The 27665-nt window shown below is 40.2% G+C and overlaps 1 protein-coding gene across 1 annotated transcript in view; it reads right to left on the bottom strand.

The window, feature by feature from the left end:
- Nucleotides 1-2734: 2734 nt before the first annotated feature.
- SLC1A2 (solute carrier family 1 (glial high affinity glutamate transporter), member 2) overlaps nt 2735-27665 on the bottom strand; it is a 30415-nt gene continuing 5484 nt past the window's right edge. Inside the window, exons 4-10 of the mRNA XM_010586018.1 lie at nt 25642-25810; nt 22539-22665; nt 19556-19789; nt 15643-15837; nt 12671-12805; nt 6330-6561; nt 2735-2809 (exon numbers count right to left, since the gene is read on the bottom strand). Of these exons, the coding sequence (XP_010584320.1) occupies nt 2735-2809; nt 6330-6561; nt 12671-12805; nt 15643-15837; nt 19556-19789; nt 22539-22665; nt 25642-25810 (1167 nt within the window). The remainder of the gene's footprint in view (nt 2810-6329; nt 6562-12670; nt 12806-15642; nt 15838-19555; nt 19790-22538; nt 22666-25641; nt 25811-27665) is intronic.

Genomic DNA, 27665 nt, shown 5'->3' with positions numbered 1-27665 from the left:
TATCAAAAGACCCAAATTTGTTCTCCCTTATGTGGGTGGAGTTTCTCTAGCATCTCATTCCTTCCTCCCCTGGTCTCCATCCAAAGAAGCACTCTTCAAAGGACAATACATCCCAAGTGGATAAGTGTAAGCATATTTTAAGTGTTTCTCAAGATGTAATTTTGTGGAGCTGCCTAGTCACATGTTGCTGGCATTCCTATTTGTTTCCGACTGCTAAACAGTTTCAAATGACAGCTGAAAGCGTATGGACCAGTTTTCTAAAGCTACTTTCACGGCAAGCAATCGGTGTGGCTGCTCCTAAGAAACTGCTACAGTGAAGAGGATGGAAAGTCATCTATTAATGGGCGAGCTGTGCCATGAAACAGCTCGAGAATGCTGGATATAAACCAGGGTAAACACTGCCTGTTATTCTTGGATATAACTACCACCCAAGTCACGGCAAATTTCACTTGATGTGAGCCAGCACCCTCAAAGTAGGGAACATTTTAGAGTACCTACACACTGTCCCAGGCACACTGCTGGCACATAACCCAGTGGGAAAAATGTCTTCAAATGCAAATTGAGAAAACCAGCAGCTAGCTATAGGTTCACTGTGGATATGCTAATACCAATGACCAAAGAAAAGACAACCTGCTTACTGCTTCTCTGAATATCCTATGATGCCATCCCTCACAAAAAAACAATCCTTAAGTTGCTTCAGGAGGCTTCTGGAAAAGGCCTCTCTACCTCTCATATACGTTAGAGGCCTACAGAATTCACAGTGGTTCAATATTTGTTAAATTATATAGGCCATTTTGCTTAGGATTGTAGCCATGGCATGCAAGTGAGGACAAAAATACAAGAAAAATATTCCATGACAACAAATGCTTTTAAATGAGGGATACTCTGACAATGGACTTGATCTTGCACATCATTAATCATCCAAGTAGCCTTGGCTGGCTCAGGTCCGTGTGCATTTTCAGACATATTTGTATGACTGCAAATGAGCAAAAGCAGATTATATTTATATTTTAATATCTTCTACAGAGCCAAATACCACTCTACAGTTAAACATGTTATTCCTGTTTAAGCCCATGACAGGTCTGAGCACAGACACTGAATGGCCTATTTCTGTAAATGTTTCAACTCTGTTTTCTGCCATTTTTAAGTTCACCATATGCTCATATTCCGATTCATTCTGCGAACCTCTGAGAGCTCCCCCCAAAATTGCACAAAGCTTTTTCTGTGGGTAGAGCCTCCCAAGGCCACGTGGCTCAGCTTTGCTATAGAACATTGCTAATAGTATAATGGCATTCACCAGTGTCTTAAAATTGCTGAGTATTAACAAGCACCTTTAGAAACACTTCACAGGGTGATTATCGTGACTAATTTCTTCTGACAGGATGAGTCACCTATACTATGTTGGCAAAACACCATCTCATTAATTCAGATGCCATGTGCTCTAAGAAACATTTCTCTGACATTAGAGAGTTCTATGAATTGCTACTCTGCAAAAGAGAGAGAGAGGGAGAGATGTATATTCAATGTACTGGTCTAAATCCTGAATTGTGGTTTATTCTTCATTCAATCCTAACCCTGGCCAAATTCTCTTAACCTTATATGGAATTTGGCTTAGCAATGAATTCAGGATTTAGCCATTCTCTGAAATATGACATATACTTGAAAGATGGCTTTCACTTCATACCAAATGCTACTGCTGATCACACTCAAAACCTCTCAATTTCTTAGAGTAATGGATTCAGAATTTGTTTATTGCTCATTATCAAATACCCAATCATGACATCTGTGATCAGTCTCAGTAGTACCTTACTTGAATACTCCCGTCCACATGAGGAATACCTCTGACATCAGCGGAGCAGGGTTAATAGTAAGGTGCCACCTACTTTGATTAAAAATGGCATAACTGAGCCCATGGTATTTTGTATTTTGTGTATCAGGCATAGACTTAGTGAAGGAACTACCACCCCTGCAATAACACTGCCTTGTATTATATGGTGCATTGTGGTCACAAACCAGCACAGCCCCATCATAAAACAAAGGCTGCACCTCCCCTGGGACAGCTGATAAAAGCACATCATATGCACATACCAATCTAAAGACTTGTCTTGATGCTAAGTATTAGTTGTACTGATCTAACAAAATGTCTGGGATAATTTCTTGACTTCTATACATTAATCTTGCCCCTGGATCTAAGTTCAGTTTAAAGTACAACTAGGCACAAAAATACAGTGCTTGTTATTATTAAAACAAATAGAAACCTTTATGGACATTTTCAAAAGATATTTTAGCCATACAGTGCTAAATAGATCAGGTATGCCACAAGAGTCACCAAAACACTTGAAGGTTTACGTGGTGTTATGTTTCTCTTGTATTTGTGACCCTGAGTCCCTGTAGTGAACCGTACTGGCACTTTGATCTTCCCATTTTGCAGCTTTTACATTCTCTGTGTCTTGAATGAAAGGGGAGGTGGGTGAAAGCACATTGCACTGCATGGAGCGTTCTCCAGCTGCATCATCCAAACAGTAACACAAGGGAGACAGATGGTTATGGATCATTGCTTGGCAAAGACACTACAATGACTTGATGAGATCTTTGCTAAGTTTCAGTTAAGAAATTAAGTAAGCAGAAACTGTAGATGTTAAATAGAAAAAACAGAAATCTTCTTTAACTGTGGTATCTTTTGCCAGAAGATAGCTTCAAGGCTTATTAAAGATGGAGCTAGGAATCTCTTCCCTTAGTTTTCACGTTTCCAAGGCTCTTCTTCAACAACACTGAAGTCTGCAGATTTGCCATTGGTTGCCAGTGTTACCTGCAAGTAATTATCATCAACAACCGACTTAAAGGCCAAGGCACTTTGACAAGAAAAGTCATGACTTTTATATGGAATATCATGATATTTACAGGAATTACATACACCATGCCTTATTATAGATGTAAAACGTATTTATTCAGAATTCACAACACTCCCAAATAGTGAGACTCCTGTTCATTTATTATACTGCCTAGAAAACATTAGCAGTAGAAAAAAAGTTCCGTATTTTCTTAGCCTTTGCTGTAGTTTTTTTAAAATGAATATTTCAGATTCTACTCTTTTCTATTTCCTATAGATTTCTCTGGATTATTTAAAAAACAGATTACTTTTTTTTAATGTAGAAAGTCATATTTTTTCAGTGGCATTCCTTAGCAAGGCAGGATAGCTGATGCAAGGACATGAAAAATATGCAAGGGCAGAATAATCATAGGTGTGTATCTATACAAACTCACCTACAATTACACCACCTTTAAAGAAATGGAAGAAAAGATAGGTTGTCAAAGTATTGTTCATCATACCACTATTTCTAACAATGTAGTGAAAGATTTTGACTATCGTCAGACCAAAAATTCATAGTAATGCTACATTTGCCTCACAAAGTACAGCAAAACACCACTCTTGCCTGTAAAGATATGTGCTAAAATTTTTAGTTTTAAAGTATGGTAGAAGACTGTCTATCCCAGCCAAAACCAGGACAAAGAGCTATAGTGATCTACCAAGTCACAGTAAACACTGGCCAGTACGTTGCATCCCAGAAGTCACTATAAATAAACACATGCTTCATGAAAGACAGCTCCAGCCAAATGACGTAAAAAATTTAAAAAAAGGTAAAATGTCAATTTAACTTTACAAAAGTGATCTAGATCTTTGTAACTGTGAGAGGACCTTTCATTTAACTCTAAATGGGTGGCTCACTCTTTCCTAACTTACCTTGTAAGTTAACATCCTCAGCTTCAAATGAAAACTTAAAGACAGAGCTGAAATTCCCCATGCTGGATAAACTGGATGCATGGAAGCATTGGGACATGGAAACATGACAAAATGCACTGATTTTTGAAACAAAAAGTCAAGCTTTTTCTTAGATAATTGAAAGGGGGAAACATGCAAACAGGAATGAACAGCTTACTCAGAAATGAAAATCACATAGAGTCATGTGAAATAAGATAATAAAAAAATACAAAAATATCATGCAATAACAACCACTCTACCCCCAGATAAAGGTAAACTACGTATTAAAAATATCCATTGATCATGCAAAATTACAAACTACCAGCGTCATACATGGAATGATATTACAGAAAGTGAACAGAGAGGACATGCTAGTAGATTAGCTTTTCCAAATTCTGACCAGAGTTGCAGTGAGCTTTTCAACCCACCAGTGCATTTGACAGGACGAAGAGATGTCTCTTCACTTAACAACTGGCTGTTTTGAAGCCCCAAATCCTACACTCTGTTGCTTTTGCCACTCAGCACTTGGGAGCTGTGGACCACTTCAACATGATCCAAATGCTTTGCAAATGTCAGTATATATTCATAGTTTATAAAGTAGATCATAACATCACATCCTTTTGGCAGCTTGCAGACAGAGACATGGACAAGACAAGTGACCTGCTCAAAGTCAGTCTTGTGCCCAATCCAGTAAACCCTGGCTCTTTTCATGAGTTCAAATGTGCAAAATGAGATCGGAAGCAGAGCAAACCTAAAACAATGAAAAAGGACAAACACCCCTAGCTCATAAACCACTGGTCCCAAATTTTAATTAAAGGGTGTGTTTAGGATGATGTACCACACCATTAGTCCACGTTTTTGTGGTAAGCTAATGCCTCAACTGAGGGAAATTATAGAAGAAACTGAAGGAAGAAAGGAAGTGCAGCAAACACTGCATCAATGGGCTACTACCTTCTTAGCTTGACTTGGATGTCTGTGCAAATCTGAGAGACTAGAAGGAGATAAAATTATCAGTATTCAGTTCCATGAACTGGATTCGGACTGATAAATGGTAGCTGAATTTGTCTTAAACCCAATGAAATTAGCATAGTCTATTTCACTGAAAAACAGTTTTCCAAAAGAAGTTAACCAAAAAGTGTGTGTGTGTGTGCATGTGTGCTTATTTTTAATGAAAAAAATCTGTTATCACATGAGGTCTTTCTTTTCAGGGAGTTTCTTTTTTCCTTCATATTTTTACCTCTTCTGTGTCCCTTCCTTTTTTGAGAAATACAAATTAATGACAATTTTTAATGTTGTGTAAGCATGTATTCTCTTTCCATTTCAAGATTTTTTTTTTCTTTAGTTTTTCTCATGGAAAAAGAGTGGGTCAGAAGAGGAAGGGGAGAGCCATATCAGAACAAAATGTTTGTTTTCATTTTAAAAAAATCACTGTATTAAAAAATTGGAAGATGTGGGGGAAAATTGAGGATAAGATGAAAGTTCTTTCTTTCCTGAATTCAGTATTACTTTTTCCCCTGGAAATTCAGCAGGCATTAGAAAAAAATATATTCTAAAGAACTTTTCCAGCCAGGCTGGAGACAGGTGAAAGTGATAGAATAGGACTTATATTTCCAATATATATGGTGATCTGCTAATGGACTTAGTGTAGGCATTCACAGTTAGATACTGGCTCAGTTGTGGCAACTGGAAGATGCAAGAGAATCTGTTTGGATAAATGGCTAAGGTAGGTTCACTGGCAAATTCACTGTGTCAAAGACAGTGTACGGGATCAGATCAGAGTATTAACAAATAAAAAAAAGACTATGAAGTGAAAAGTTCCACCTTGTTTCACTCTCTTTCTCCTCCTTTTCAAAAATTCTCTCTTGATTTTAAACTGCCCCGTCCTTGTGGTGGGTGCTTAGGGAACTTTTAACCACTAACCTCCCCAACTGTCCTGTCATTCAACTGGTGGGGTTTCTCAAGCTCACTTTGCTCTGATCAAGATGTTATTATTACTATTAATAATCCATGTTAGTTACAGCAAGGATTAGAGAGAGAATATGATGTTTGTGCCTTAATGACTCAGGAATGATGACGGAAGCAAAGCATAAGCATGCTGTATGAGTGCAGGAGCATTCTGATGCTAAAGTGCATTCAACACGTCCATCTCTGAACAGCATATCATGGATGGCAGTCAGCAAATTACAACACCTGTATCTGAATTGCAGCTATCCTTCATTTGGGTTGGCAATTAAGTTCTCTGTTGTCATAGAAAATTAAGTAAATGTCCATAGAAGGTGATGCCATATTCTCTGCGTCTTGGCATATTCCATAATACGCTGCATCTTGCCTTTTGATATGTAAACAGTGTACATGGTTTTTTCCCCTCAAATGACAACTTTTAAGAAGAGTGCAAAAAAACATCTTTTGAACTGCTCAAACTCATTCAAAATGTCTGGGGTTCATGGACCTTGTTGTCACATTGTTATTTGCAGTACGATTTGAAAAATACATGCAGGTTAAAAAATAAGATAAAATAAAGCATGCAGTGCTATATACATGTCTCAATATCCATAAATGTGAAAGGTACCTTGCACTCATCTACTATGACTGAGTTGTGAGCTGCAAAAACACATTGGTTTGAGTTGTTTTCCCTATGATTTTTCATGTCGTCATAGATTGACTGAGTCTTGGTCATTTCAATGTCTTCGTGCCCTTTATGATGGGAATCAATGGTGTCAAGTTCTGCCTTGGAAAGGTGGTAGACAATGCCAGCACCAAAAGAATCCCCCACTACATTGACTGATGTTCTCATCCGGTCCCTACAAAAGAAGCAAAAGGCAGAGGCTGAATGGCATGAGAGTAAGAAAAAGTAGGGCATGGCAGCCCTGTTAATGTTACAGTTACTGCATTTATTTCAGAAAGTTTAAGGCATCTTTAGAACAGAAAGATGTGAGCTTTCAAGTGAAATTTAAAAAGCTTGCTTTCCCAGGGGACTTGTTCAGACAGGGAGGATGTGCAAACTCCCATGTTCCAGCTGGTCATACTCATGGATTTTGGCAAAGAACATGCGCTAGAGACACAGCCAAACTGCAGAGCTGTGCTTGACTGAGATCTCCCCAGCACCTGCTCCTGGAGCTGGAGGTTTCAATGCCACGGTGCCAGGCTCACATCATTGCCCTTTGTTTAATTTATCAGAGCACTGAACTTAATGCAGCCTGAGGAAAGGATTTTGGATCTGATGAAGGATTCTCATTTCTCAGATGGATTAACAAATGGCCTCTCCCTTTACTCTCAGCAAGCAAACTATGGGGAAAAAAATGCCTGAAGTATCTCCATAAGGCTCAGGCCATTGCAGCTCCTCTCCTGGCACCATCGCTATAGACGGTCATCTGTTTGCATGGCAGCATGCCCACTCACACTACTGTATGCAAGAGCTCAACATACGAGCCAACCAAATATAGGTCATGGCCTACAAAATTATGAGCCTGCGAGCGCATTTCAGTTAACGAGAGCCCCTCGTTGTAGGAGCATGCCAACAGAGGCTCATGTGCTTTCTTACAAAGAAACATGTTTGCTGGCACTTGCTGGACAGGGTGCCGTTGGACAGACACACCACCTTCCTCCCGACTCGTTTTCAGAGTGTCGAACTATCTGTCAGCAGTGAACTCATGGTTGTGGATTTTCCCTGATTTCAGAATTCTGTCCCAAACCTGCCCAAAATTCTGCAAAAATGGGAGATGGTCTTACAGAACACTGCAGGACTATGGGCTCCTGCTGTCTTTCCTACTGCAGGTAGGCTGTATTACACATGTTGAAATCATTTACAATCTAATTTGTCTCTTCATATCCTAATTAAACATAACACTCTTAAAAACCTTCTGACTAAGAGTTGCAATTTAAAGCTACTGCAGCAACTGAGTATAGCTTTGTCAAATAGGTCAGAGAAGTGATTACACTAATTACTTCTCAGAGGTATATCCACGAAGACTCATTTACACAAAATGGGCATTTTGAACAGTGTGGACATTTGCCAAGTGACAGAAATGCCAGCATGTAAGACCTCATTTCCCATGACAGTGATTAATTTGAAAACACCCTTTCTAGTATTTCTGGTACTGGATTTGTGTGACAGCTCCTCTTCCTGTAGAACACTGAGAAAAAAATCTAAATGTATAAACCCCAAACTAATAAACATTGATTACACATGCTTATTCATGGCCATACAAACTTTTGAGCCTTTTTTAACATCTTTGCTCTAAATGTCCGTAAATCTGCCCTTCCCAGCTGTGGAACTGTATTCCATTTCAAATTTCTCCTCTCCCTCTCTACATTATCATGCGTATGTATTTGGAGTTTGTGGTGTAATATCTTAGTTGAAGGACTTGTTTTGGGGGGTGGTTTTGGTCGTCAGAAGAATACCCAGGAAGAAAAAAACCCTCCAATAATCCCCCTCAAAAGCAAACAAACCAACCAACAACCACAGGAGGAAAACATCCTTCCAGTTTTGCTTCACACAAATGAAATGCTTTATACAGTTCTCATCCCATGCCTGTGAAGAGCGTTTTAAACCTGGTCAGGGTGGCAGAACAGGAAAACATGACTTTCCAAATGTAATTTTTAATTAAGACCATCGAATATACTGAACCTGGCAATATAGCTCCACAAAAAGAACACCTGCCTAATTTTTTTTATATGATTGGTATTAAATTTTGAAAGGGTTCACTGGTGCCAGGCGATGGAGGGATAGTATAGGATGCCAAAAAAACCAAGCAGGAGAGAATACATAAATATAATTGAGGCACAATTCAAATTCTGAAAGGGTCATTTGAGGAGATGCTCCAGCCCATATGCATGTACTGCTAGCCAAGAGGTTCAGCGACACATACTGCACAAGGCTGCAGAACATGCTATACTGTGTGAACCAAAGTAAACAAGTAAGCTCCTTACAACAGAAAGGACAAAGTCTCAGCTGTCAGGAATCAACAGTAAAGTGCCACTGACCTCTTTTGTGCCAAAGAACACCCTAAGAAGAACAAAGAAGACTGTACGTACTCTTTTGTTTAAAGCAAGCAACCAATTAATTCCAGCTATGCTGGAACGATGTAAACAAAATCAATATAGGAAAGTTGCAGTCTAGTAAAGGACTTGCCCCAACACAGCTACTTCTGCATTGTCCGTAACAGCTTCTGAGAGGAATAATGGGACTGAAAGTCAAAGTTCTCTCTCAAAAGCCAACTCATCATCTGGTAAGAATGGGCTTTGGAATAATTGGGAAGGAATTCTTTAAATCCTGATAAGGGTCAATGCCTAATTTCCTCAAACTGACATAAATCAGAAAGCTTAACAATGTAGATGAAAGGAATAGAAATGAGAAAACCTGAATCAAGCCCCCTTGTTTTTAATGTCATAGTACCTATATAGCATGATAGTATGCAAAAAAGTTACTCCTGTTCCCTGAAAGCTTGAAAACTCGGTCTATCAAACTTACTAGATTTTAGAAAGGAGATTAAAATCTCGCACACCTGCTAAGTCAAAGACCAGGTGACGTGTTTAACTTGCCTTACCTCTTTGTCATTATAGGAAAGAGCTCCTGTCTTCTACAGTTTGATTCAATTTATATAAGGCCCTGTTCATAACATCCAGATGTCAACTGGGTCTGAATATTCTGAATTTAGATCTAAACCAAGGAACGGAGTCAGAACTCAAGCAATCTTTTTCTGAGTTACTGAATGAAGGTTTAAATACCAGATCAGCCATTCAAGCCCATTTTCTCTAATTCCTGTCTCCTCAAGGCAAATATCACTGTATTTCAGGTTGTCCTATGATATTTGCTAAGCTTGTCAGTCTCACATCTGGAAAGTAGCCAGCTTCTGGCTAGAGCAAAAGAAGCTGGTTTTATTCCAGCTGTTGGCATATAATTACTGTCCTATTAAATGTCACTGCTGTGTTGTGCTTAGTTTTAAACTGAAAAACTATGAGAGTTGTGAAATCTTGGGAAACTTGCCTGGTGAAAGAGCTCACACTGTGTATGTACGCGTGGGAGAGGGAAAGGTTGAGCAACCTAATCTCTACATATTGGAGAGGCTTGAGAAGAAATCGATACAGAAACCTTTTGGCTCCACTTTGAAGGAGGGAGTGCCAAGTTTAAGGACAATCAGAAGCCAGGTTTGTGTTACACCATGACCAAATTGTGCAAAACTGGTTTTGGTAAGACCACAGTTTTAGATGATGGTAGTATTGTAAAATCAACCGACGTTCTGATATTTTCTTTCATTGGAAATATTGAAAAACTCATAAAGTAGGACAGTTTTTAAAAGCTTTCATTATCTGGAATTGAAATGTTATAAAAGAGCTATTCCAAATATTCCCACATGGCTGGCTGCATTTACACACTGGTTCCAGAAAAGTGGCTGGAATTGGGTCTTAAATATTTTATTAACTTTCTCTTCTACATTCTGTTACAAATACTGCTGTAACATTATTTGATGGTCTAAAAAAATGGAAGAAGACAATGTTTGTAAGTAAAGAAAATATCTTTTTATGACCTTTAGTTTCAGATATTCTTTAGGTCTGGTTTGTGTGCCCAAAAGCTTGCTCAAAAGTTGGCTTGTGTGCCTTTTCTTAACATCAGCAATGTCAGCAGCATCATTTTCCATATCTCATTAGATCACCATGGCTACCACAACACAGCCACTGGAAGATCGAAAATAAAGCTATTAGCTGTTGAACATATCTTAACTAGCACAACGCTTCCTTCCACCAACGAACTTTGTCTTAACTTCACAGCTCTAGTGGCATGACACAGAACTTTTCACCCCCTTTTTTATCTCTTTTCCCTTTACTTTTCATCTCTTTTCCCTTTACTTTTCATCTCTTTTCCCCTTACTTTTCAATTCTGAATCATGCTGCAATTGCGCTGCTGATTGTTAGGCCAGAAGGATCCAAACCCAACCGTCGGTGCTGAAATGTTCTCTTGCCTGGCATTTATTTTGGAAAGATACCTTGAAACATTTCTTTCAGAAGTACTATCCTTCCTATACTTACATTCATCACAGCTACAGCTCCGCAGTACAGATGTTTTTATTTCCCAAGCAGGGTTGGATGAGGCAGCGGTAACAACACTGCTGAAGCTGAGCCTGAAATGCAACACCTACTAGTGGATCAGAACTGCTGGTAAACTTACAGCTCTGAGGTTTCCTAGTGTGGGCAGAGCTTCGCAGTCCACAGGAATATTTTTAAATGACATTTCCCTAAAAAAACAAACCACAGGCTCCTTTTGCACATCCTCCTACCAGCTGCAGAAACCTACCTATTTGCTTTACTTTGAGAGCCAGCAAAAACATATTTAAAATAAGTATGCACCTCCCTTTTGCTCTCCTCCTCCCAGCTGCAGATTCCTATGCTGCTTTCCTGTTTTCAACCATGACCTCATAAATATAATAAACCCACAGAATATCAGATTTTCCCCTACGCCAGCTGTACTCTGACTGCTGAACCCTGCCTTATTTCACCATTCTGAGTCATGATATCATGATATTCAGTTATATATAAAATATGTAAGTCATCTTTTCCCTTTGCCTTCCCAAGCTGTAAATTCCTTTTTCATTTTTCCCTGAAGCAGAAATCAGAGCTGTGTGCTATTCTTCACAACTCTTAGTGTCAAGATAGGTAATAACGGATAGAGTACAGCAGTAGATCCAAAATGCACGTCAGAAGACTGACCGAGTTCCTGAATTCTTCTCAATAAGCCAAAAGATAATGACAGAAATTAATTTTCTATTTTATCTTCACATTCTCAACTCTGCTATTCCTTCTTGCATAATTTTAGTAGTGTATCGGGGACTGAAAGCTACCACAAGCGGGCAGCTGAGGCTGCTAGTGTAGGGGGAAAATGCACAAATAGTACAGAGTGGTACTTATATCTCCCCTTCTGGGCACCACGGCTGGCACAACAGAAACATACATCTTTACTACGTAAAAGAATATTAGGGCAGAGATGGCTGTTGACCAGAAAATACTGTGCTGCAGCAGTACAGGACAATATAAAAGCCTCTAGAGGCCAGTACAACTTAGAGGACTACTAAGTCCCTGTTAGCTCTGCACAGGTGACAGAAAGATATCCACATTGTCAAATGACAACATGAGAAAGGATGTGGGCTGGCATATGCTCAGCCTATATTTACAGCTTCTGTATTCAAATGTTGAAGAACAAAAGCCTTGGAAAACTACCTGTGGGTTAGCTGTTTCTTGTCGGAGGACCTGCAATGGCACTGAAGGACTTTGATCTCAAGTCCTTGAAAATAAGTCAGTCTTTCCAGTTTGAGGGATCTGTCAGTAAAATCGAACTAGGGAACGACCTTCTCTCTTTCAGTTTGTTTTCTTATTTGTCTTCGGTTTATATCCTGCTCTAGAGCAGTTTCTTTCTTAAAAGTATTTTACTTTCTCATGTACAAAAAGAAATAGAATTTCACCACTATGAACATAAAACATTAGATACTACAAATGCCCAAATCACCCTGTAACTTGCTGACAACATCCTGATGGAACCTGCATTTTCAGCATTCATCCTTAATTTTAGACCAGAACTATAATAAACAGAAATATGAAAGCAAAGATCAGAAGACTGCTCTTGAGCCATTCTGTGATGGAGAGGCATCATTAGGAAGAGGAAAATATATGAGTGTGAGCCGAAGGGTCTTACAAGATCCTCGGCTCATAGAAACTGACTTCAGTAGCTCTATAACAATTTCTACCAGCTGAGAAGTTGCTTTCGTTGTCTCCTCCTTCATCAAATAGCCTATTTCCTCCTTTGCCTCATCTGCAGAGGAGAGTCTTATAGTTCCTTAAGATCAACACCTGAAAAGCACTACAGACAAGCATTACTTCACTACTTTCTCGGCACCGAGCAGTGCAGTCAGCACAACTTACAAAAGCCAGTCAACAGCAACAAGCAAACTGATGTCCTGGGTAGGGAGACCCACGGCAGTAAGGATCAGAAGCATAGTGACAAGTCCCGCGCTGGGAATACTGGCAGCTCCAACACTTGCAAGGGTGGCGGTCAAACTGCAAAAACAAAAATCAAATGGGGGTAGCAGTAAGAGGAACACACACTTTCATTGCATACTCATGTCATCATTAGGAAGGTCTTATTTTTAATGATGTCTTCCCAGAAAACTAATGACCATATGATAAATCATGGCAAGCTCAGGCCATAGTTTTCATGCTTGTGTTTCTCCAAAAATATTTATTAAGGGAGGCCAGATCTATGGGGCTTGTTCTGAGAGCTGTAAGAGAGTTGTGTGAGAGTTTTAAGTTCTTTTAAGTTGGTCATGACATTCAAGTCTTTGGCCTGGTGTTGTTTTCTGAGCTCTACCAACACATCCAGTGTGTTGAATCCTGAGTTTTGATCATCCAAACTTGTTGAAGTTTGGTGGCTACAGGTTGAATTTTCAGGGTGGTTCATTTCTGTTTATTTATGGTACCTGAAGACTGAATTGTGAGGTAACAGCTGAGAGAAAGTGGTTATTACCAAGTACAGAAGAGTAAAAGTCTTGGTATCCAAAACTCCCACAGTACAAGCCAGTGGTGTACCAAGCTTAGATACAAGTCACCCTAGATGAAAAAGCAAAATTCATCTGATTGTTTTATAAATCCAAACCTGTCTTTGTTTTTGCCTCTCTTATTTTTTGATGAAGACCAGTAGAGTGAATGTCTGTGCTCCAAATGTTTGTAAAAATACAACACAGACCATAACAAATATCAACATCATTGGGCAATCCTATGAAGAACAGAAAATAAATTTGTCAGAGAACAAGCCAAGCAGAGAAAAACAGGGAGGAGAAGGAAAGGGACGGAGAGGGAAAGGAAAAAGGAACAAGGAAGAAGCAACACGGAAAAAGGAAAAGGGAAAGAGGAAAAAGTTATCTCTGTCTTTTTAAACACAGAGATGAGTAACATGGTTGTACTTCTGTGGGTGTAGGTAACAAATCTGAAAGTGCTTCCAACACAGAAGTAGGGGAAAAAGGTCTCTGTGGGGGAAATCCTCAACCGGGAGCCACAGAACGGATCTGCAAGGATGTTAGCCTGATTTAGAGCTGGCAGATGGCTGGGTCTGACTCTGACAGTCCAGGTTGTGTCTGTCAGGTGTCTGGGTTAGAGTGCAACCTGGCCTGCTAAACACCCTGCTAGGTCCAGCAGGTACGCAGGCAGGATGCTCTGCTCTGCCGTCAGGCTCTGCGTGTGGTGTCAGCTCCTCAGGCACTTCCAGCCTGAACTGGTGAGGGATTGCTTCCAACATCTGTGAAGAAACGCTCCTGCCAACCTTCCCACAGCAGCGCTTACAGGCCTGGAGGGGAATGAGACTAGCACTGTTCAGGTCTAAACAGTCTGGCTTAGCTACCGTTTCCAAAATCATCCTCTCCCAAAGAAGACAGGAGATCAGAGGATCCACATGACCAATATGAAGTAACTAGGGCTGGTCAAAGGCTAATTAAGTCTTCATGAGTTTATTGGCTGCATCATTTGAATATCCTCAGTTTCACAAACTAGATTTGACAGACAAAACCTAACAACCTTTCATTCATTTGTATTGCCACCTCAAGAGATAGCTCTTGTCATATTGTAGCAAAAATGCTATACTGTATGAAGAGGAGAACCAATGGTTTTCTTATAAATAGCCCAAAGTTGCTGCCGGCTTAGTACATGTAAGTCACAAAGCTGGCTACACTGGCCTTGAAATGGTGAGGTTAGGAAGAGCTAATGGGTCAGTCCCTCAGAGGAGGAGAAAAGGAGTAACTTGGGTTCAAGCCAACCAAATCTTTTGGACAACAGCTGATTCCTGACTTGAATTTCCCTGGTCTCAACTTAGATTAATTTGTGGCATCTCTGAAATGACTGTTTTCAGTCTTAGTAACAAATATGTATCATGCAGGTCTAGCATCTGCCTTCACTAGAAGCAGCCCTGAACCTTTTACAAACGTTGGCTTTGCTATTTCAGGGGTTGTTGGCAGGAAGTAAAGAAATAGAAAATGTGGAACTAGTATATAGCTGGGCAAGAAACATAGAATCTGATATCCCTTTGCAGGAGTTTCTTTAGTTTTAAAAGGGTTTAATAAAAGAAAGGTGGGTGGGTGAAAACTACAGGAAGGAGGCAAACTTGGCAGCCTTCACTTGTGGTTTCCATTTTAACTATTGAAAACATCAGGCCTGGTGCCTTCATCAAGTTTTCCATTGTAAATTAACTTTAGTTGCAGCAGTTGTAACTTTGCCATTGTTTTTTATTATCCGCTTTTAATGGGTACTTTCCTTTGTCCTTCTAGATATTCAGCTTAGTCCTGGATATGACAATTTGATATGGAAAGACTAGAGCTAACACTTGCTGGGTTAGAGATAAAAAGTCTGGGAGTACCCAGACCATGCTGCAGGCAATCTCACCCTCAGCAGGCTGGGCTATTCTCTGTCCATTTTGTTTGCTGTTGACCAAAGTCACAAAAAAAGTACAGGCAAACATAAACCCATGGATACATTTTTTAGGTACACTTTTTTCTTCCAATGTATATAAACAGATAGATACATTCTAGAAAGTTAATGCCCTGTATATCACTTGTAGCGTCACTCTATACTAAAAAAGGCAACGCATTGGACAGAGAATGCTGTATTTCACATTGTATTGTCAACTGCAGAACTGTGTAAGACACCACCAGCAGGCACTAAGGCTGAAAATGACAGAAAACACATCTCACCAGAGAACCAGGACCTACGTATACGACATTCCTTTGCATATCATTATTAGAAATCCATGGATTTCACAGTGAATCCCACAGCTACTGAGAAGACATCCAACCCAAAGCTTCACATTTTACAGTCTTTAGAAACAAAGCGTACAAGTATTTTGAACTGACCTCACAGTAACTATCTGGCCTCCATCCAGCTCAATTCCATTCATCTGTGCTATGAAGATGGCAGCCACAGCTTCATAAAGGGCAGTTCCATCCATGTTAATAGTTGCTCCAACAGGAAGAACAAACCTTGTTACACGCTTATCAATGCCTAGATTTTCTTCAAGACACCGGAATGTAACAGGTAATGTTCCAGCACTGAAGGAGAGAAAGTAGAGAAGACATAACTACAGTATAATATATACACATAAGGGAGCAAAGTCAGAAATTCTGCTATCATTGTTTACATTTTCTACTTCCACTTTCTGCTATGAGTCAAGCCTGTTTCAGCCAATTTTTAAATTAAACCTACATTTAGCTGGAGGTGGGACTGAGGCCAAAACATGAACATGACTTGAAGTAAGGATGAGAGCTTGAGAGAGTGTAGATGAATTTTTCAGACTCATTTATGAATGATTTCTTGCATTTTGTTCAAAAAGACAAGTTCTGGATGTTTTCTGATGGACGGAACTATGAGCATAGGGAAAAAGTCCCAAATTTCTTTGATTGTGAATTTGCTCTGAATGGAGAAATCACTGTTGCATTAAGGAATGAAAAAGCCAGGCAAAAAGATACAACCCATGGAGTTACCAGACACTGGAGGACAGGAAAGGATATGAAACACAGATGGAGGACAGGAAAAGATGCGCAAGATGGCTTGAAGAGGGGGATAGCTCCTTGCACAGATCTACAGTGCCCTGCCTTTGTGGGAATAGTTGAGGCTATTGCATTCACTTGCTTAAAATAAAACACCTTCATCAAAAAATACTGCTGAAAACCAAACATATTCTTTTTCCCTGTAGATGTAAATATCGTCAGCTTTTTCCCCTCCCTAGCAGGTCTGCCTGCCTCAGGCAAAGGACTTACTGCAACAAGCACGAAACCCAACACAGGAACACGTTTGGGTTCCTTACTTTTCTGTGTTACCTCTGAGGTCAAGTCCACCACTAAATGAAGTTGATTGTTGCCTCAGAAGCTGTTCTGAAGAGAAAGCTGACCTGGGCAAATTCCTTTTAATTGGTGTTTCATACAGAAGCAGCTGGAGCACATCCGTTGTGGTTTATTTGCTCTTCTTCAGCTAAGATGGCAGACTTTCTCAAAGTTCTTCACTATTGTATCCCACTAACTCTGGTATCATTGCCCCTACAAAAATACTAATTTGCTCATAGAAGAGTAAAGGACTAGACTCACCAAATTTTCTCAGATAAACACTTGCAGCATATTGTTGCTAGTGCCTTGCAACTTCAGGGTCTTTCCAACTCATTCATTCATCCACTACCATAGAGATGCTATTGGGTACAAAAAATGTAATCTTTCCATTTTACAGATAATTAAACCACGGAAAAGGTAGATTAAGGAATGACTGAGATGATATCTAACTATAAAAACGTATTGTCATAATAAACGTCCTAGGTTATCTGGAACAAGCACATGAGGCTGACTTATCTCGCATGGTATCTATGGAAACCCAAATCCTTCTGGACTGGCAGATGCCTGAGCCACTTCCTAAATGATTCCTCTTGTCCCACATCTATGGAAACATGAGTTAGAAGATAGGAGCTTCTAGATCCCCACCTTGTACTCAAATGACCAGACCATTCTTTGTTCACAGAGGCGATTTTTTTAACAGGTGCCGATAAGCCAGATACATGGTACCAATCATTTCTTTCTGGCATCTTTACAAATATATTTGTAATTATGATTTATTTTACTGTGTTTTTAATCAAAGGTTATAAAATGCTTAATATCCTTTGGGTTTAGCCAAATCAGAGAGAATTCATCTTTCTAGAAACAATGTAGTATATTCTCTCGTAAGTTACTCTAGCAGCTATATTTATAGCAGATAGCAGAAAATATCTAGTGAGTCACTAACCAATAACTACCAGTCAGTTTTCAAGTCAGTTCCAGGATCGCTTTGCCTCCTACAGCAAAGATATTCCTATATCTTATTAAAAGAAAAACAGAACAGAAAATGTAGTTCACTGACACACATTGAAGCTCAGTCAGATAAGGTTCTTTTTCTTCAGAAATACAAGTCCCACCTTACCTTTACTGTTACAAATCAGATCACCAGCACAAGGTGTGTACCAGCCATGGCCTACCGTTGTTGCCATGAACCCCGGTGGGCTCAGCAGGCAGGGACTACGCAAGTAACTTCCCTCTCCAGTTCTGCCACCTTAAGCAAGGACAGAGCATGGGCAGGCCACGGAGACAAAGTTTCTTCATTAGAAGAGCGCAATATGGAGATGCCTTCCACGGTTCCTCAGCCTGGCCAAAGAGCTTTAATAGGTCCCTGAATAGGAAGCATTTGCAACTTCCAGAGGTACCAGGTTACACCACGTGCTGGTGACTGGTGTCGTGTGGTCACTTGTCTGTGGTGCTACAAACTGCTCCACTTCTGTTTAGCCAGTAATTCAGATCCAGATAGCAGTCAGGTGGTAAAGACAATGTCCAGGTAAATACATACACTGGAATCACTTAGAATCCCCTACATTTTTCAACTTCGGTATTCCAGCAGAAAAACAGTACTTCACACTAAAAAACCCCACAAACATTGCGTATGGACACTGTAAATATTGTACGGAAAATCTAAGTGGAAACTCAAACACTTCAATGAACAAAAGCCTTAGGGAAATTGTGGTTTAGTGAAACTCCTGGCCAGACTGTATCTCCTATAATCCTGCATTGTTTATCACAAAGCCACAAAATTGTTGAAGTTGGAAGGCACCTCTGGAGGTCACCTATTCCAACCACCTTGCTCAAGGCAGGGGCAGCTAGTGCAGGATGCCCAGGACCATGCCCAGACAGGTTTTGTGTATCGCCAGCGATGGAGACTCCACAGCTACTCTGGGCAACCTGTGCCAGCATTCAACCACCATCACAGTAAATCACAGTAAAAAGATTTTTCTTGTGTTCAGATGGAATCTCATGTGTTCGTGCCCACTGCCTCTCGTCCTGTCACTAGGCACCACTGAGAAGAGTCTTGCTTCATCTTCTCTACACTGTCCCATCAGATATTTATGCACATCAGTAAGGTCCCCCCAGAGCCTCTTGCTGATCAGGGGAGAAGTTGTTCAGCAGAGTGGCTTGGGTTGACCCAAAGAGGCAGACGAATTACAGTTCTTTCAAGGCATTCCTGAAATCAAGACTCCTCAGTTTTCTGATGGTCAGTTTTGAACTAGACTTTTTTTTTTTCACCTTTTTAATTAAAATGGAAGATTAAATTTTCTTCAGAAATAAAACATGTATTGAAGAAAAACACTTTAAAATATGGTATTTAACTTAAAAATATTTTCAACACAAGATCTACTGACCGCCCCAATGCAAAGCATCAATTTATTACTGAGAGCTGAGCTGCCTACACACTTTGTTGAGTCTATTCTGTGCATTAGCAAGAAGTCTAAAATGCTCAGCTCTTCAATGAAGTCCCCTTACTCTGCCAAAATGGATGAAAGAATCAAATGAGAGGTTTTTTTCATTTCTTTCTTGAAATCTAGCACTGTTTATATTTTTTTTTCCCCAGTGCAACAAGACTGGTCTGAACATGCTCTCAAAATAAACAGAATTATCACTGTTTCCTAGTTGAGGAAGCAAGTACAGAGGTAACACAATTTGCTCGAGTCATTTGGCCAATGCCAGAAAAGAACACAAAAAGTGGGTCTCCCAACTCTCTGCAGTTGACTGTACAACCTGTCTAAAAAATCCCAAAGGTATGTGGTTATTTTGATATATTTCAACACAACTGGATTAAAAATAGTTTTTATTCAATGGCATAAAATGATTTTGCAGTGAAGGTCAGAACAGCAGATGTATTATCTCTAAACAGCAGCTAATAACCTGCTAAAAAATAAAGCAAGCTGTTATTTCTGAAGTGTACCTGGAAGCTGTGCCTAGTGCTGTGATCCATGCCTGGAAAATGCCAGCAAGAAATGAAAATGGGCTCTTCCTTGTTATCACAAAGTAAAGCAGAGGCAGGAAGATCCCTCCATGGATGAGAAGACCCACAATCACAGTGACCATGTACATGCCAAGTTGTCTAGCAACTACTTCTAAGTCCTTGATTGCAATGATTTTTCCACAGATGAGGCAAGCAATGCCCAAAGGGGAATACCTGGAGAAAGAGAACAAGCATAGGCAGAACTAGTCTTTGCAGCATAGTCATAAAAATTGTGCTCAACAGAGTATAGACTGGAGAAAGAGGAGGGGGCTCTCAGGCTCAACACTGAGATACAGATCAGGAATTGACGGAAACTCAATGGATAGCTTTCAATTTTTTTTTTTAAATAATTGCCATCTCCAGTGAATTCCCCATCTACTTCATTTTATTCCACCCCATCAAATGGAATATGCATTTCATGAATAGTCTTTGATCCTGGAACAACATTGTACAAGAATACTATAATGTCACACAGGCTTGGATCGTTATGAGTGTTGTAGTATTTGTTCTTAATACATTTTACAACCCGTTGCTTATCTGGTTTCAGGGAGCTGCATTATTTGCTTCAGTTAAACTATCTGCTGAAATGAATTGCTTTTATGTCGAAGGCTGCAAATGTTTCCATTACGTACTTTCAATAATTTGGACAAATGCTTTTTAGTTTATGGATACTTCATTAATTATGTGCTTTTCCTACTTAAGGTACGGGTTTTGTCACCTCAGTCATGTGATTCCTCGATGGCATAAATGGAACTTTTAAATAGGATGATAATGGTAGCACAGCTTGGTAATAAAAAAATTTGAAATGAAGGGATATTATTTAAAAAATGTAATAATCAGCTATAGTGAAAAATGCCTGAAAGTGCATGGATAGAAGACAGTATTTACAGCTGCACTGGTAAAGGTTAGTATGTTATATAATTTTAAGTGACGTTCACTTTCTCTATCTGTTTTATAAAACTTAAGCTAGGAGAAAATAATATGTGTAACGTGGAGAAACAGTAAACAAAATGCCTCTCTGAAAATAAATGGTAATGTATATTTTCAAAAGTGATTTGTGATTTGGATGCTTAATTAAAGACAATACAAAGGAAACTGACTTTCAGAATATAAGTGCTTCATGTTTTCTGCAAGAAACAGGTCTCTCAAGCAACGTGTCCAAAACCTGGAAAGCCCACAGTCACTTGAAATGCAAGGCCAGCTGTTATACCAGTTATCATAAAAAGCCACGTTTCAGTGAACTTGACGAACCGTATTTCTTACAAAGAATCACATGGTGTCAGAGCCAGATGTCTGATTTGTTTTATGTTTGTGTGGCAATGTCACAGGAGTTACAGCTCTCTGCACAGAGAAATCATAAACCAAACAAAACGTGACTTTGTCTTTATAAACACACATTAAAAAAACTGCTTCTGGTCACAACAATTCTTTAAAAATTTTAGAGAGAGGTGAACAAGTGCAATTCCCAACAGTAATCTCCTTTCTCACGAAAAGAGAAATAAAAAGCACATCAGTAAAAAGTAAACATTTACAGTGAATTTCTTGAAACTTGGTTTCCTGCCATTGCAACACTGACTACTAGAGAAAATTTGTACTGTAGGCAAGGTATTATGTCTTGGGTGTGTCAACTGGTGCCAAGTGAAGTAAGAGTAAATTCTAGCTCTTGCAGTGTTAGGAGAGTATAGTCACTATCTCTCCAGAGAGTCGAGAGCAGCAGGTTACGATAACTATTGAAAGCAGTAGGGCTTTGTGAATAAACACAATTGTTTTTATGCAGCAAGATCATCTACAGAAAAGCAGAAGTGTAACAAGAATGCAAAGTCATCACTTCCAGTTCTTTCTTTTGTTCTACACATTTCCACATTGCCGATGCTATCTGCATCACTCTGGCGTAACAGTCTCCCTTTGAAACACTGATGATGCTGAAGACTCATGCTTCAGGCAACCCTGCTCCCTTTTCTATAAACTGTGTCCATCTAGAGCCTCAGAGAAGAGGCGTACTGCAGCTTGTAACTCAGTAAAACACTCCCAGGGACACCAGGGAATCACAGGGAGCAACGAGCCATGACACGTGTGTTGTCTTGGAGTGGCTATTTCTGCTCTCAAAGACCTAGGAGACACAGAACACAGCACTACAATGCCAAACCTAGCAATGCGTTTTTATGTTCCGAAAAATTGGTTTTGTGTGATATGGCCACACTCGGCACTGCATACGAATAGCTCTGGGGAAGCCTTCAGCAGAAACATCTTAAAAACAAAAGCGAGAATCCCCTTCCAGAAATGTAAACAAGGGCTCAGGCTTCGGTTAAGTCACCCCGCTGAAGGCAAGCCAGCCCCCATTACACTTCAAAGACAGGACAGACACCTGCCAGTGACCCCACTGCGGTGAGGTTGTAAGACAGAGATTCTGCAGAAACTATGGGTGGAGGGACCACACATCACTGAAAACTACTGGAATTTTATTTAGTGGTAAAGTGTTTTTACAACAGAAGACAGTTAATAAAGTGTGTCTCCAGGCTTCTTTGTAATTATACCTCCTAGCTAATAGCCCGGGATTATGTTAACCTCCCAGGAAGATTTGGATGCTCTCGTGTGGGGCGTTCTTGCTTGCTTAGGTGTCCTCCTATGTAATGAACTTCCATAATCAACGTGGTATTTGAAGGCCCTTGCTGGTACCTGCATGTCTTGGATTTCAGTAAACAAAGAACAGAATACCCTCAGAAATATTGCAAATTGGGCCCTAAATAATCATCACCAAACAGAAATAAGGCTGCTATGGTTATAACATACCTGTCAAGTCTTTAAAAAATGAACTATTTAACTACATTGTTTACTAACAAACTGTGGTCACTACATGCTATATTAGGGTTTTATGAGGTTTTTAAATCTTTTTTTGTTCTAGAAGTTAGAACTTCAAACTTACCACATGATCATAGTTACTAACTTCATTACAATCTCATTCAGGATGTTGAAGAAATCCACCATCATCTTGGCCTGTTCTCCCATTTTCCCCATAGCAATGCCAAAAGCAATAAAGAATCCTATCAAACCTATTGGGAAAAAATTGCAAGACAAAAAAAGGCAAGTAAAACCATGTTTTTACCATGTTTTTTAGGAAGTTTTTGCACCTAGTCAATGTCTCGATACTACCTGCTAATCCAGTTTTCAGAATTATAGTGTGTTACACATCTCTTGGGAGTTTTTAATATGGACTCACTCTCAACTTTCATGATCGTATTCAGAACATCTTTTATTCTTCAATATTTTACTAAATTCCAATTTCACAGCCCAACTATGTTTTTTTCTTTTTTCCTGAACTGATCCAATCATCAAAAAATACCTACACCATAATCTTTTCAGTACCATACAACTGTTAGAAACCTCATAGCCCCTGGCAAATGGGAGAGGCAACACAGGGCCCTATCATGACTCTTCTTTGTTGCTAAAACAGTCACTAGAGACCAAAAGAATTTTTCTCAAGCTTTGCAAAAGTCCCTTGACAGATTCAATCTACAGACTAGTCAGTCGTGAAGTACAGGGAAAGGGAAAAGCAGTCCCAGAATATAACTTTTGTGGGCCAGAAGTATTCCAGTGAAATTAAGAAGGTGGTGGTGGGAGGAAAAGGTGGGTATTGCACTTCAAGCTAAACCACAGATCTCCCATTAAACAGATTAACCTCACTGAAACCAGCTATCAGTGGATACATAAACATAAAACTCAATATGAGTAACATTTGGCTCCTAAATTTAAATGCTAAGGTGTGACAGGCTGGGGTATTCGAGTATCAGTACGAAAAACTGAGTGCATCTGTCGTATTACTTTGGACCTGTGTCTCCAGTGCCAACATTTACCATCCAGCAATTGTCAGTGTCCAGAGTGGGATTATTAACTGACACTGATAGATGGTTTGCATTTTCAGCCACTCTTTTGAGGCTAAACATTCAGTCATGATATGAGTCCAGTATTTAACAAATGTGTGAACTCAGCTGGGAAATTCCTAAGGAAAAACCCATCAGGACACAAAAGCATTCAAGAGAAGGGAATTTCAGCTACTAGTACTCTGGGAAAAGACAGGCTGTCCCATATCCTCACACTGCATTTAGCAGCCAGACTTTTTTCTTTTTTTTTAATCCAATCTCCTGGACATAAAGTCATTCTTTAGCACTAAGCCATCTTTGTTGAGTCGCTTGAATAGGGAAGTGAAGCATATGCTTGTGTGCTGCAGAGCATAGAGAAATGATGAAAAGCTTTTCAGTCAAAGACCAGGTAACTTCCTGGAATTCAAACTCTGCTTCAGAGAACGTTAGTAGGTGGTTTTGTTCATTAATTCCAAACGAGCTGCTACATTAGTCATAAGAGTCAAGTTGGTTCATATTTGCAGGAATTTGCCTGACTTACAGTTTATGTAAGCTGGATGGCAATTCCCCAACTTTTTCACTTCTTCATTCAAAACCAAAGCACACCAAACCAAACCAAAAAACTGTGCAACATTTGAGAGTCATTGGTCAAAATATTACAGCAAGTCCCCCACCTAAACTGTGTATTTCCTTTCTGTAGGAATTGTATTCAGCCTTCTAGCTCTTTTCTTATCCATGACAGAACCTGCACAAAACAAGTCCAGCACTAAATATAATGCATCTCTCACATTAGAAATACTGTTCCATTTTAATACCTAAGCAGAGCTCCAGGAAAGAAAAAAGCAGGTGAGGGTAACAGCAGGAGCAATGAGCTGCTGCCTCACGCAGGGTGCAAAATGCCAATTTTCAGCTTTGAAAGAAAGCGTCTCCTCTGCCCACAGATGTTGAAGGGAAGGAGGAGCTGTGGAGGCAGGCAGAATACAGCGGCTCCTGGCTCTTGCAGAGCAGGCTGCTTTGCAGAGAAACAAATCATCTCTGATCAGCTTACTGATGCTATCTCCTCTATGTCTAAGCAAAGCAGCCACTGCCAACCAACTAACCAACACCCAGAGAAGCTCTGCAGGCACAGCAGGAGCAGCTCATCAGCTGTAGGGAGTCTGTAAGGGGCCATTAGCTCCTAAAAAGCGATGGCCTAGTGGTGAGACAAAGCAGTGGTTTAGGTACTGCCACATAGGGTCCCACTTTGAGGACGATTTGTCAGCCTCAGCCCTGTGGATATGCTGCCCACCAGCACGTGTATCTTCAAGTACAGGTGTGCCAAAGAGGCTACAAATTGAGGGCTAATTTGTGACCGACTTCACCCACAAGGTAAAGGAGGAGTACTCCTCTCTGGGCTGACAAAACAGTGAGTCCAGGCAAAGAGGAAAAAAAGAAGTGGTGTGGTGGCTCTTTGCTCCCCCGCACCCCCACTCCAGTCCAAACAGGTCCTTCAGGAAGGGGTGGGAGACAAGCAAAGCCTTCCTACTATCCCCACTCGCTCTCTTGTCCAGACAAGATGGCACAACGGCAGTTGTTCATAATTTGCAGCTGGTAAAGGTCAGCAGCCGAGATGAAAGGAGGAGGGAGCTGTGACTCAGAGATGTGTCAGCCCTCTCTGGGATTTTTCTGGGGTGGTGCAGTTCACACCCCACCTCTCACTTCAGGCTCTGCCTCAAGCCAAAGTCTAGTTCAGTGTGCCCAAGACACCTACGGGAACCAACTGAGCTCAAATTCCTCAGGGGGTGGGTAAAGCACTGGCTCTTGAAGCTCTCCCCCATACTGTTTTGCCAAGATGTTAGTATTAGTCTAGGTAGCCTACTTCTAGGATGAAAGGATATTTTGGGTTCCTCCTACGTGCCTCCCCACTGTACTCCAATTAATACCTGCAAAGCTGCCAATCCAGAATAATTCACTTGATTGTTTCTGTGATACAGTTATATTTCTAGTAAGAACATTAGATTTTCATCTCAGAGACCAATGGGCAACCAGTAGGTGATAACATTTGATGATTATTTGGGGAGACTAAACTTGCACTGAAGAGCAGATCAGACAACACTGGCTAGCCAGTCACAGCCAAAAGCTGTGTCATACATATGATGTACATATTTGAGAGGCAAAAAGTTTTCCTACCCAGAACATTCATGCCATCCTTAAATTCAAGTCCCTTCTTAATGACCAGCTGGGCTTCTGGTGGTGCTTCGCGCACTGTCTCATTCATCATAGCAAAAGCAGAGTCGGTGACATTAGGTGGTTCTTCAACGGGTGGTGGTACCAGCACCTTCTTGGTGACAGTTTGGATCTGAAGGCAATAAAAAGGGAGGATGAGAATGGAAAGAGACTGAATGGAATCCATATGGGAGATCAGGAAATAATAATAAAGAGAGTCTTCACTTGACGTTCCAGGGAACTGTATTTTGAAAGGATTAGACATGCATTCCACAACCTCTTAACCCCTCTTCCAAAAATAAATTTGTTTTTCAATAGTTCCAAGTGTCACAAAGTCCTGGGAGTCTTCCTCATGACTCTATGTGAAAAGTATGGCAAATACTTGTTCCTTACCACTACAATGTAGCACTTGACAGATAGTTAGCCCCTTTGTCCAGATGGTTCACAAATGGTGCTTCACAGATTGTATTTTACATGTTGATACCATTTATTTAGTGCCAAAAGACAGGCACCTCTAAGATCAGTCACAACAGCAACTCTGCAGTAAGGCTTGTTATTCAGGATGGTCTGCCCAGCTCAAGTTATCATAGTTTGATGGGTAACTTGAATCAAAAACTTAAGACATTTCTAACACTTCACTTGGTGATTGCGAGAGCTCAAAATGGAATACACACAGTCCGTTGAGCTCCCCAATTAAAATATTGTGAGTGACAGATAACAGAAAAATTACCAGAGCTGCCAGATACCTATAAAAGCAAATCTGACCACCTCAAAAAAGAAGACATCAGCATCTGAATGGATCTGGAGCCCTCCTGGCACATGAAAGGCAGGGTCAAGGGAAAGCTGGGAAGGAATGGTAGGGGGAGAAATGGGCTTGAGTTTACAGCTAGGAAAAAAGGGAGGAGGGAGTGCAAAAAGAGATCTGTGACTTGCTGCTTTTAGAAGGGATGTTTTCCTCCCACTTCACACCTGGAGCCTTTCCTGCCTCTTCATGGCTCTGGGACAGGCAAAATGGTTAGGAAACTATGACCAGTTTGCCATGGTTTCCCATCAGCTCCCTACTTTCCTTGATCCTAGAAACATGTTCGAGCATGGCATCAGAAACGCATTAGCTTCTCAAAGAACATTTGCACCTCCTTCCTGTTGAGATGGTCATTGTAGTACTATGGATGATCCAGATTCAATCCATGTATTTTAATGCCTTATGGTTTTAAAATACCTTACATCTGTCCTTTCAAAACCTGCTGTCCAAATCTAGAGAGGGGGATGTAGACAGAAAACCTACATAGCTTTCTCTGAGAAACTCTTCAGTTGTCCTGAAACAACCCAACATTCCTGCACATTTACATTTTTTTCAGAGTTAAATTTTATCTGAGGGATGTTGTCAACACAATATTTTTTGTGAGGCAGCCAGAGTGTAAGAACAGAGTCACAGAAATTAAACTTAAAACATTAGACTCTACACAGTCACAAATTCCACTACAGTCACTTAAGTCAAAGGTCCTCAGCCCCTATTTGCACAAGGCCACAGTCACTAAAAATGCTGAGCCTAACATCAAGTTTAGATTCTGACAACAACATCTGAGGCCAGAAAACCATTTAAATGTCACAGTCATATTTATAGATGATAGTCTTATTCTCTTTCATGGCACATAAGATCTTAAGTCTCTGCTGGAATAGCAGTTTTCATTATAAATTAAGACTTCCTTGTGGACCATAAAAAAATTCAAGAGATACTGAAATCCCATGATGGTTCAGAGTTCAGTTTGCAAATTAACTGTCTCAAAATTGCAAGTTAATCTCTTCATTGCCTTCTGCCAGGTCAAAAGGGAAGGCATGTAAAACTCCCCCACAGACCATGGCTACACAGTACCACTGCGATGCACCCTTCAAAGTCATTCTTTGCAGGATTTCTGCAAAAATTGCTTCCTCCTAAGGCAACCTGGAAACACTGAATGCTCATGGAGAGAGTCTGTATAAAAGTAGGA

Source organism: Haliaeetus leucocephalus, unplaced genomic scaffold (genome assembly GCF_000737465.1).
Source record: "Haliaeetus leucocephalus isolate CR32 unplaced genomic scaffold, Haliaeetus_leucocephalus-4.0 Scaffold138, whole genome shotgun sequence".
Taxonomy (NCBI): domain Eukaryota; kingdom Metazoa; phylum Chordata; class Aves; order Accipitriformes; family Accipitridae; genus Haliaeetus; species Haliaeetus leucocephalus.
This window is presented reverse-complemented; position numbering and strand designations above follow the sequence as displayed.